Source organism: Olea europaea, unplaced genomic scaffold (assembly GCF_002742605.1).
Source record: "Olea europaea var. sylvestris unplaced genomic scaffold, O_europaea_v1 scaffold307, whole genome shotgun sequence".
Classification (NCBI taxonomy): Eukaryota; Viridiplantae; Streptophyta; class Magnoliopsida; order Lamiales; family Oleaceae; genus Olea; species Olea europaea.
In genome coordinates, this window is record NW_019249416.1 from 469,861 (window position 1) to 480,922 (window position 11,062).

At 36.8% G+C, this 11,062-nt stretch overlaps 3 protein-coding genes across 3 annotated transcripts; all 3 read left to right on the top strand.

The window, feature by feature from the left end:
• Positions 1-1,023: 1,023 nt before the first annotated feature.
• On the top strand, positions 1,024-4,787 carry LOC111385026. Its single transcript, XM_023009390.1, has 2 exons — positions 1,024-4,108; positions 4,184-4,787. Exon 1 carries the CDS (start codon positions 2,073-2,075, stop codon positions 2,751-2,753), a length of 681 nt encoding a protein of 226 aa, XP_022865158.1. The 5' UTR covers positions 1,024-2,072; the 3' UTR covers positions 2,754-4,108; positions 4,184-4,787.
• Positions 4,788-4,915: 128 nt separating this feature from the next.
• LOC111385002 lies at positions 4,916-6,960 on the top strand. The gene is made up of 3 exons (XM_023009351.1): positions 4,916-5,128; positions 5,270-5,392; positions 6,790-6,960. Exons 1-3 carry the CDS (start codon positions 4,916-4,918, stop codon positions 6,958-6,960), a joined length of 507 nt encoding a protein of 168 aa, XP_022865119.1.
• A 1,556-nt stretch (positions 6,961-8,516) lies between these two features.
• Positions 8,517-10,853, top strand: LOC111385003. The gene is made up of 2 exons (XM_023009352.1): positions 8,517-9,850; positions 9,965-10,853. The coding sequence occupies exons 1-2, from the start codon at positions 9,605-9,607 to the stop codon at positions 10,121-10,123; spliced, it is 405 nt and encodes a 134-aa protein (XP_022865120.1). The 5' UTR covers positions 8,517-9,604; the 3' UTR covers positions 10,124-10,853.
• The last annotated feature ends 209 nt before the right edge of the window (positions 10,854-11,062 follow it).

Sequence of the window (11,062 nt, forward strand, 5' to 3'; positions counted from 1 at the left end):
ATTTTATAATATTTGTAACTGTGAAATTGAAACATTATTGATACTCCTATATCGGAAGGCGACTGTATGATTTTTAACTGTGATATTGCTATATTTTTCTCTCAATTTTTCTTTGTTTTCTTCTGCATCCATTTCTCGGATGTTTCATGACGACTTATTGTTTCTTTCTTAGTCTTCTTGAGCAAAATCAATTTTATTTTGGAAATCTCAATTGGACCATGCAATTTTAATTTGGTGCAATCACATCTCACATAGACATTACATATTGATGCAATGAGATGGTATCTTTAATTTTTAGGAAATACACTGCCAAGTCAAGTCATGGTTGCAAAATTTGAAGGTATATGCCACTTGAATATGATTTGGAAGATGCCGATTTATTTTCAATTTTTACAACCACACTAGATTAAGTAACATTTTTTTTCAAGTTGTAAGACTTGTAAGACACGTCGAATCAACATTCATGCAGGATTGGAATGTTAAGTCTCGCAAGAGGATGAATGGAGTGACTAAAATTTCAATTAAATTAATGTTTAGTGATCTGATTTAGACAAATTAAAGTTACGTGGCTTAATTGAGATCCCTGTGAAAGTATTAGCTAGCATAATGAGATTAACCCTTTTCCTGAAACGTTAGAAGACTTGGGCTGTTCTTTGAGTACTCGACTATTTAGAACTTTTTGAGAACCTCAGGAAACATTTTTGGAACAGAATTGAAAGATTTTAAGAATGCTTAACAAAAAATTTTGATCAAAATATTTTAAAAAAAAATAAAATTATACTAAAGATTAATTTAAAATTTATATTACAAAAATTATGAAATGGTTACAATCTGATAAATAACTTTCCTAAAATTAAATACTAAATTTATAAAATTATAATACTAATAATTATTAAAAGTACATTTGTAACTTGCTGTTTTCAAAATGGTAGACGGTATTGGTGTCGTTGGCTTGAATGTCAATGGTCCCATTAAGTTATCAGGAATGGAATAATTAGTCCTGTAAAGAGCCTGGTAGAAAACTATAAATAGGTAAAGTTTCAACACGCAAGACCGTGTACCAAGTCAACGTTAGTCTATTAGCAGGTGCAAAACATGGAAAGACAAGGAAGAAAATAAATCAGAGTGCACACAAAAGGAATCCCAGTCACATACAATTAATCAGATCAATAGAATTTCAGTCAAGACAGTCGAGAGCAAAGCAAGTATTTAAGACAATGGAAAGGCAATCAAAGCTACCAAGATTCACTCCTAATTAAAGCAATTTTTATGGAAAAACAATCAAGCGAGCCAAGTTGTCTTCCAAGTCAGTTCAGTAATTACAGGGAATTACTAGCTTATGTATGTATGATATAGACTAGAATTGAAATCTGTTAGGATTTGCTAAAAATAGAGAAAGTTTGTAATTATCTCCACTGCACAAGGAACTTGTATAAATTCAACCATTTTGCATGTTCATAAGCACGTTGAGCTGAGAACTCTTAAACCACAATTTTTTTCTTGTTATCAGAGTAGGAATTCTGTTACCATGGCCACTATCTCTCTCAATGTCAGCTACTTTGTCAACCTCAAACTTAACCCAGAAAATTACCCACTGTGGCGTGAGCAAATCATCTCACTAGCCGAAAGCTAAGATTTACACAATCATCTCAGTGGAGATTAGAACGCCCCAACCATGTATACTCCAGAAACCGCAAAAACACACAAACCTATACTCAGTGAAGACTAGCTACCTCAAATGGAGAAAGTTAGATCGGCTACTTCGGGGGTGGATCATTGGCACCCTGACAGAGGAAGCCCTCGGACTGGTTGTTGGACTTCAAACTACTCATCAAGTTTGGGGTGGACTTTAAGAAGCCTATGCCCAAGATTCCCAAGAAAGAGAATTCATTCTACATCAACAACTTACGTATCTCAAGAAAGATATTACAACTCCTTTACCGGAGCATCTCCGTCAATTTAAAAAATTGTGCGATAGTCTTGCAACTATTGGTCGTCCAGTGCAAGACCAAGAGAAGGTCTACTCTCTCCTTACAAGTCCAGGTCCTCGTTATGAGACCTTCACCACCACAATGCTGAAACCACCCATGCCTGGATACACAGAGGTAGTATCCCAAGGGTATGAACAACGTGTTCGATGGCATGAACCACAACATCTTGCATTCTACGGTCAACGACAAAGGAACCAACAAGGTAACAACGATCATTTTTCGGGTCATAAAGGCAGTAGCAATCGTTCATCTGGATATGAATTCACCTCCCAAGGCCGTGGCTTCCAACCCGCAAATACAAATTTCACTGGAGGTCAGAATGAAAAACACAAATCTGTTAACATTGAAGGGACTCATTTTCGTCAAATGATGCCGGTAGAACGTGAACGTTACCATAAAGAAAAGTGCCAGATCTATGACAAACTTGGACATATTGCATCCATCTGTTGGTACAAGGATAAACATTTTCATCCAAAAGAAATTCCTCATGCTCTTGTTGTCCTCACACTTGATACTTCAATACAAGATACCGAATGTACAACTGATACGGGTGCTTCAAATCACATTATGGGTAATTCCAAACTTTTGTTCAATTTACGCTCATATCTGGGAACAAATTCAGTTCTCATTGGTAATGGGGATGCTCTCTCCATTAAAGGCGGTAATACACTGATCAAAAATGGTAAAGAAAAATTAATGTTGCTCGATGTTCTCTTAATTCCATCTTTGGCTCGTAATCTATTATCAGTCAGTCAACACTGATCAATTCCCTTGTTATTGTGAATTTTCTAATGCAAATTTTTGTGTCAAGGAACGAGAGATAGGGCGAATACTAATGACAAGACATCGCAAGGGTGATTTGTACGTTTTATCACCTCATCATGAAGCTCATTTCTCAAATAGGTTCGCTAATGCCACGGACGAAGTTTGGCATAAAAGGCTTGGGCATCCACACATTTCAACTATTAACTTTCTAAAATCCAGGGGTTTAAATAAAAGCACTAGCGTAAATTAAAAAAACTTCTCAATGTGAGAGTTGTCAACTAGGAAAATTAAGCAAATTTCTATTTTTACAGTCTTAATATGTTAGTTCTGAGCCGTTTGAAAAAATTCATTGCGATTTATGGGGTCCTGCACCTCTTCCTTCTATTGTAAATTTTCAGTATTATACTTGTATTGTTGATGATTTATCCAAATACTGTTGGTTTATCCCTTTACACCTCAAATTTGATTTCACCTCTGCATACTTGGGCCTTTGAATGCTATGTGCACAGAAAATTTTACAAAAAAAATCAAAATCTTTCATTCGGACGAAGAAGGTGAGTTCCTTAATTCCACATTGATTGGACACTTCAAGCATAAAGGAATAATCCATCAGCTTTCTTGCCCATATACTCCACAGTAAACTAGATCTATTGAACGTCGCCATCACATCATAAGGGAAATTGGGAGACTATGTTGTTTCACAGTGGGCTTCCCAAGCATTTTTGGGTAGAGGTATTCCAAACTGTAGTCTTTTTAATAAATAGACTGCCATCTTCGGCTATTGAATTTGATACTCTTACCATAATATCCTCAATAGACAACCGGATTATTCATGCTTATGAGTTTTTGGCTCACTTGTTTTCCCTATACTTGGGACACTAAAAGGAATAAGTTTGATCCTAAAACGCTCCCTTGTGTCTTTGTAGGTTTCAACGACAACTATAAAGGCTATTGATGTTATCATCCTCCTGGTTGATGATTTTTCATCCCTCGCCATGTTGCCTTCTTAGAAGAGTCATTTCCTTATAAATCAGCAGAAAAACATACTTTTATTGGTTCTTTTATTATTACAGAATTTAATGATTGGATTGATACAACTAGGACTGATGATTCCTCTCTACCATTTCAGGATTCGATACTTGCTGCAATTGGTGATAAATTGAACTCGGTCATCACCACATCAGATGGCAAAGATGAAATTCATGAGGCATTTGAAACACCTGATAACCATCCAGACCATGAAAGAATTATTTCAGATGAAAATGCCAACATTGGTTCCTCAGACAATTCACAAAGTGTTTTACCCATCTTCCCTTCGACTTCTTCTATTGAACAAGATTCCTTATTGATTGGTAATGATCATCCTCTCATTGAATTAGCACCCACTTGTAACACTGAAGGATCTAATGTTTTCGTTCCTTTACTAGATGTAAGAGCTATTACCACAGGACATCATATGGTGACGAGACTCAAAGATGGGATCATCAAGCCAAATCCCAATTACTCTCTTCAAGTATCTCAGCATGAGATTCCACAATAACCACAAAATGTTAAAATCGCTCTTCAGCATCCTGGATGGCACAAAGCAATGCTTGAAGAACTTGAACAACACCTGGAGACTTGTTCCACGGAATCCAGAGATGCATGTCATAGGTTCTATGTACGTGTTTAAATCGAAATTAAAACCAGATGGGTCCCTTGACCATCGTCAAGCTCGACTTATAGCAAAAGGATATCATCAAGTGGATGGAATCGACTGCTTCGAAACATTTTCTTGTGTCATTAAGCCAAGATCTATTCGTATTGTCATTAGCCTCGCTATTGTTTGCCATTGGGAAATTCGACAATTAAATGTAAAAAATGCTTTTTTAGATGGGGTGATTACAGAGGACATCTATCCTGGTCTAGCTGATCCTACTCATCCGACCTATGTATGTAAACTCGAGAAAGCCTTGTATGGACTCAAGCAAGTGCCCAGAGCATGGTTTGATCAATTTAGCTCATTTATCATACAATTTGGTTTCTATTGCAGTCTAGCGGATCCATCTTTGTTCATTTATCACTCGTCCCGTGGTATTTTAGTTCTGTTACTTTACGTCGATGATATGTTGCCTACAGGTTCAAGCGCATAATTCCTAAATCAATTTACACTCTTAGACATGACTTATATGGCTGATTATAAACGAATGAACACCCCTCTAGAAACAAAGATCAGTAGTACCGTCGATGATCCTCCTCTTGTTGATCCGAGCTCCTACCGTAGTATTGTAGGCGCACTTCAGTATTTAACGCACACACGACCTAATCTTGCATTTAGTGTTAATCTCGTCTCTCAATTCATGCACGCTCCTTGCACTTCACACTTAAAAATGGTCTGACGCATTCTACGCTATGTGATAAGTGTGTTTTTACGCACTTAATTAATATCTAAACATGTTATTTATTGATTAAAAATGAATGAAATTCTACTTACAATTATGTAATATTTGCTTTTGTAAGTCAAAAATCACCAGAGGGAAGCGAACAAGGCAAAAGGGAATGAAAGGACCAAAAGTGCACAAAAATGTGAAGTTGAGGACCAAAGTGCACAAGTACCGAAAGTTGGGGACCTAACGTTGCAATTTTGGAGGGCAAAAGTGATATGAAAATCAAATTTTGAGGACGAGATTGTACATGATCAAAGTTGAGGGGCCTTGTGTGCAATTAAATGGTGGACTAAGTTGAAAAAAGAAATGAAGAAAGCTAGCGCGCGACTTATTTTAGGTGCTCACGCGGGAGACTCTTTTTGATTTACCAAGACCAAAAGGGTTTCATGGTGCGCGCGTGGGACGAATGAGCGCCGCTTTCCGGCTAGGGGAATTTTACCTATTTTGCGTAAATTTCGGAACTTCTTTCACAATTTCACTTGACGCAATTTTGGCCATTTAAATATCGATTTTTGGTCATTTTTGGGGGGATTGAAAGTTTTGAGGGCTAGGTCTTATTCCTCTTTCATTTTTTCTTTCTTTCTTCTTTCTTTTCTCTTCATTTTCTTTTCTTTTCCTTTCCTTGGTATTTTGAAGGCACAATCTAGAGCACAAGGAGATTCAATTAAAGATTTGGCAAGGCTTTGGGGAAATCAAGAGCAAGCTCAAAAAGGGATTTTATTTATACCTTGTATTTTCTCCTTTATTTTGTCAAACTTGCAATGTATTATATAAAATATTCTCCTTTTTATCATATATTTAACATGGGCTAAATATTTGTGTTGAGATTTATGGTAGTAGCTTGACCTAGGTTTAATTGATTTTCAATATTTGCTATTTGATATTAAATTGCCTATTTCCACGTGTTTCTACTATTGTATTTATTGCATTTTCATTTATGTGATCAATGAATGAATATATTTCATGAAGTGTAAATCATTCGAGAGAAAATTGCGCATTTTAGATCAAATGGTAGAGACTCTAGGTTTGTATAGAGGATAGAGATATACCTCTAGCCCTAGGTGACCCAATGAGCTATTTTCACAGCAATTTAATGTGGTTGTTTGGTTGTAATCGACATAGAGATATAGTACGTTAAACCAATCAATTAGCGTTAATTTCACTCGAGAGAGGTAATTAGCTAAAGTTGAAAAATTGGATCTAACATCGTAAATGAGTAATTCATTAATTGGCATGTGGAGAAATTAATTAGGCAACGATTAAGTGAAACCATGAATCCCAACCACGTTTTCTTCCCAAATTTCCAAGATTTACATATTTTCTTAGTTTGTATGTTTTTCCTTATTTTCTAAAATCAACTCTTTATTGTGTTCGTTTATTTTCATTGTTAGATTTAAATTGATTGAAGTTGTGTAATTTAAAGTAAACATTTCTCGAGAAATCGACAATCCGGACTTAAACAGTCCACTTTATTATTTGGACGCGACCCGTGCACTTGCGATAGTATTTTAGCGAACATTGTGTCAAAGGGATGATTTCTCTTGGATTACAACTTTTCTCATAGTCTACACTTGATCTCTTTGTTTTCTCTGATGCAAATTGGGTAGGTTGTCCCACAACTAGACGTTCCACCACTGGGTATTGCACATTTCTTGGTCAGAACCTTCTCTCCTAGTGTGCAAAGAAACAAAGCACGATGTCTGGATCCAGTACTGAAGCCGAATATTGGTCCTTGGCTCATACCACAGCTGAGCTTACTTGGCTTTCCTCCTTCGTGATCTTAAAGTTCTTCTTCGTTCTCCACCAATTCTTTTTTGTGATAATTTGACTGCTCTACACATGACCGTTAACCCCGTCTATCATGCCCGAAGCAAGCATATTGAACTTGATTATCATTTTGTTCGGGAACGGGTTGCTCTTGGTCACCTTGTCACACGCCATGTTTCTTCTGCGAATCAGATTGCAGATATCTTTACAAAGGCTCTTCCCAAGCCCAATTTACACTCTCCTCGCAGCAAGTTGTGTCTCCAACCCTGTCACAACTCGAGACAGGGTATTACCAAGCGCAAAACATGGAAAGATAAAGAAGAAAATAGCCGATGTCTATTTGCTCTAGTGGTAAGGACATTGGCATTTGCTGGCTGAGGTTCCGTGTTCGAGTCCTCTTACCAGCATGGTGGTACTGTGCCTCTCCAAAAAATCCCTCCATACGTGTAGGGCCAAGCGGTGTATACTAACCCGTAGGGCCAGGCCGGAGGTGGGGTTTCTGGAGTATGGGGCCGCAGTGCGGTGGGGCCAGTCACTTTAAAAAGTTTACCCTACACAGTTTTAAGGTGCAACTTGGATTGACTTGCTTGGCACTTTGTCAGACCAGGTGGGGAGCGCTCGGACCCTGGCCAGTTGGAGGCACATCCTGCGATTAACCGGACTGTGTGAAGAGGGGCCGGATCACAGACCCAAGGATTAGTCTAAAATAGGACACCTTGTAAAAAAAAAAAAAAAAAAAAAAAAAAAAAAAAGATAAAGAAGAAAATAAATCAGAGTGACACAAAAGGAATCCTAGTCACATACAATTAATCAGATCAATGGAATTTCAATTAAGACAATTGAGAGCAAAGCAAGTATTTAAAGCAATGGAAAGGCAATCAAAGCTACCAGGATTCATGGAAAGATAAGGAAGAAAATAAATCAGAGTGCACACAAAAGGAATCCCAATCACATACAATTAATCAGATCAATGGAATTTCAATCAAGACAGTCAAGAGCAAAGCAAGTATTTAAGGCAATGGAAAGACAATCATAGCTACCAAGATTCACTCCTAATTAAATCAATTTTTATGGAAAAACAATCAAGCGAGCCAAGTTGTCTTCCAAGTCAGTTCAGCAATTACAGGAAATTACTAGCTTATATATGCTTGATATAGACTAGAATTGGAATCTGTTAGGATTTGCTAAAAATAGAGAAAGTCTGTAATTATCTCCACTGCACAAGGAACTTGTATAAATTCAACCATTTTGCATGTTCTCAAGCACGTTGAGCTGAGAACTCTTAAACCACAATTTTCTTCTTAGTCTAAGTGATACCAAGTGACATTAAATAAGATGTACAATTAAAATGAGTCACATAATTCTAAATTTTAATTGAGTATATAACATAGCGCTTGCTAAATCAATGTTATAGCACCAGTGTGCAAAATAATGTTCGTGAAAAATATTCTTAAACAAAACTGAAAAACTTTATGAAAGCTTAACAAAAAAATTGAAGGTTTGATCAAGATATTCAAAATTTTTATATTAAAAATTGCCTTAAAGTTTATGTTACAAAAATTAAGAAGTGGTTACAACTAATTTTGAAGTATTTTTTTTTCTAAAATTAAATAATAAACTTATAAAATAAATCATAATTGGCTTGGTTGTGGAAAGGTCCCTGTAAGTATGAGGAATGGACAAATTTATCTCATAAAGAGCACGGTAGAAAACTAGAACTAGATCAAGTTTCAACACCAGAGTCTATGTTAATAATACGAAGTCAACTTGTCTTAACAATGAAGGGAAAATTAAAGTGAAGGTCTCTAACATGTCATAACAATGAAGGAGCGAAAAACTGAATAAATCATCAGGGCAAAAAAGAAATGCACAGAAGAAATTTACTGAGCGAATTTAACGGGAGCAATTATTTGGAAGTACCAAGCCCAACTCACGAGCCACTCATTTTCATCATCATGGCCATTGGCTGTGTTTCAGGACTCTACGCCTTTTAACTTTTTACTTGACTACCGATAACTGAATGAAAAGCAAATTAAGTTAACCAATAGACTAGCATGCATGACTCACCAACTCACAAAATTTTATTTAGATTTCAAAAAAAAGAACTTATAATTTCACCCAGCTTTGGCGATTCCATTTCAAAATGGTGACAATTTTCTAAGTTTTGTGTTTAGCATTATTTTCATAAATGCTACCTGACCTTGCTCAACTAGCCATGGTAGTTTAAACTACATTCCCGTCAACTCCAAGATGATTTATGCTAGTTGATCACAACCTATTCTATAGCCAATTGACCTGCTTCCGTCGACTCGACTCGACTCATTTTTGGTCGAACAATCATTCTTTCCAGGCTCCAAGGTGATATTTTATCCAAATTTGATTTAAGCTACTAAAAAATGACTATGGTCAATAAAACACAAGGGTCAATGATTTGTTTATATTGCCATTGATAACCGAAGGGCCACAATAAGCCAAAGTTTCCCACTTTCCCGTGACTTGAACCTGCACGAAAGCTCATGAAAATCATAGCTTTCTATCATCAGTGATTCACCGTCCACATGACTGCATCCATTGCTCTCCCTTTTCTATGCATCGAACAATGGCAGGTTCAATGGTTATGATTTTGGAGGTGGGTTGGTACCAAATCTGAAGCAAATGGAAGGGCTTAACAACATGTACAGCAGCAGCAGTGACAACGTTGGTGTGTTGGTAATGAAAAAGAGAGTTATGGTGATGGTGGATCAGTCTTCACATTCCAAACATGCAATGATTTGGACACTCACACATGTAACTAATAAGGGTGATATTCATACTCTTCTCCGAATTGTTAGTCCTTGGAAATCTGAGTTGTGTGTTTTCCTCTCCTTGTCTTGCTACATCACTTGGATCCCGTTGCAAGGCCTTTAAGCCTGAGGCGAGTTTTTGTCTTTTATCAGATTATGACCTTAGTTTTCTGATGAAATTGGCAAGTTAAAAGTTACTTAAAATAACATTTACTTACTTTCAAACTAAACAAAACATGGGTTTTGTCCTGGCAATACTCAGGTTGAAGTCGAAGCACTTGTAATCCAAGGACCAAAGATGGACACAATAATGAGCCAAGTGAAAAAGCTTGAGATTTCTTTGCTAGTCTTGGGGCTCAACAAGTCCCACCATCCATTACTCAACTGGTGACTACTTTGTTCCATGAGTAATGCTATTTGGACTTAACATAAAAGAGAGAGATTATAATAACTGAATTTCTTTTCTTTTTTTTTTCTTTTTTTTTTCTTTTTTTTTTCACTTTCTCTATGTACAAACAGCATTATCTATGTCATACTGGGACCTTTCCACGATCGAGCCAATGATGATTTATTTATATTAGTTTATCATTCAATTAAAATTGACAGAGAAAAGCCTCGATGAACATGTGGCTTTAGCAATCATTGGAAATGCAGCGGATGTTGTAAAGTTAGAAGTTGATTTATATTGCAATTGGCAAGATAAGGATGCCCGCAAAACAAATCTCCAAGGCAGAACCTCCTAGGAAGCATTAGAAGAGCTTTCCAATGAAGCTGAAAGGACTATTAAGAAGTTCGTCAGAGAAGTAAACGATTTCCTAATGGATAACCCTCTGGATTGGCCAGTTAAGATTATAGCTGCTAACTCAATGTACTGGATCAGCCGAACTATTTCTCTGGCCAGTGGCAATAATGAAACAAATGAGGGACTGTTTAACCATTTATTCGTCGTGAATGCAGATATATGAGCAGCTTCCCTTACCAATCTACCACATGTCATAACTATGAAATGCCACCATAATTCCGAAAAGAAAAGGCAAAGAGTGTTCCTCAAGCTGCCCTACTCTTGGAGAAACAGAAGATATTCTACAAATTCTTCAGCACCATGAGATGTCAAACTTGGATCCTGATAAAACAGCTTACATTGATGAGTGGTGTACTTTTATCGAGGAATATAAAGGGAATTTTCTGGCCTCAATAATGAGTATTGGAAGTGAAACTCAACAATCCAACGAAGAACGTGTAGCTATTGTACTTCATGGCTGAGTGCGAGAACACAAGCAAGCAGGCAAGAAAGTTACTTCTTGATTATTAGCACACTCATGGACTCAAT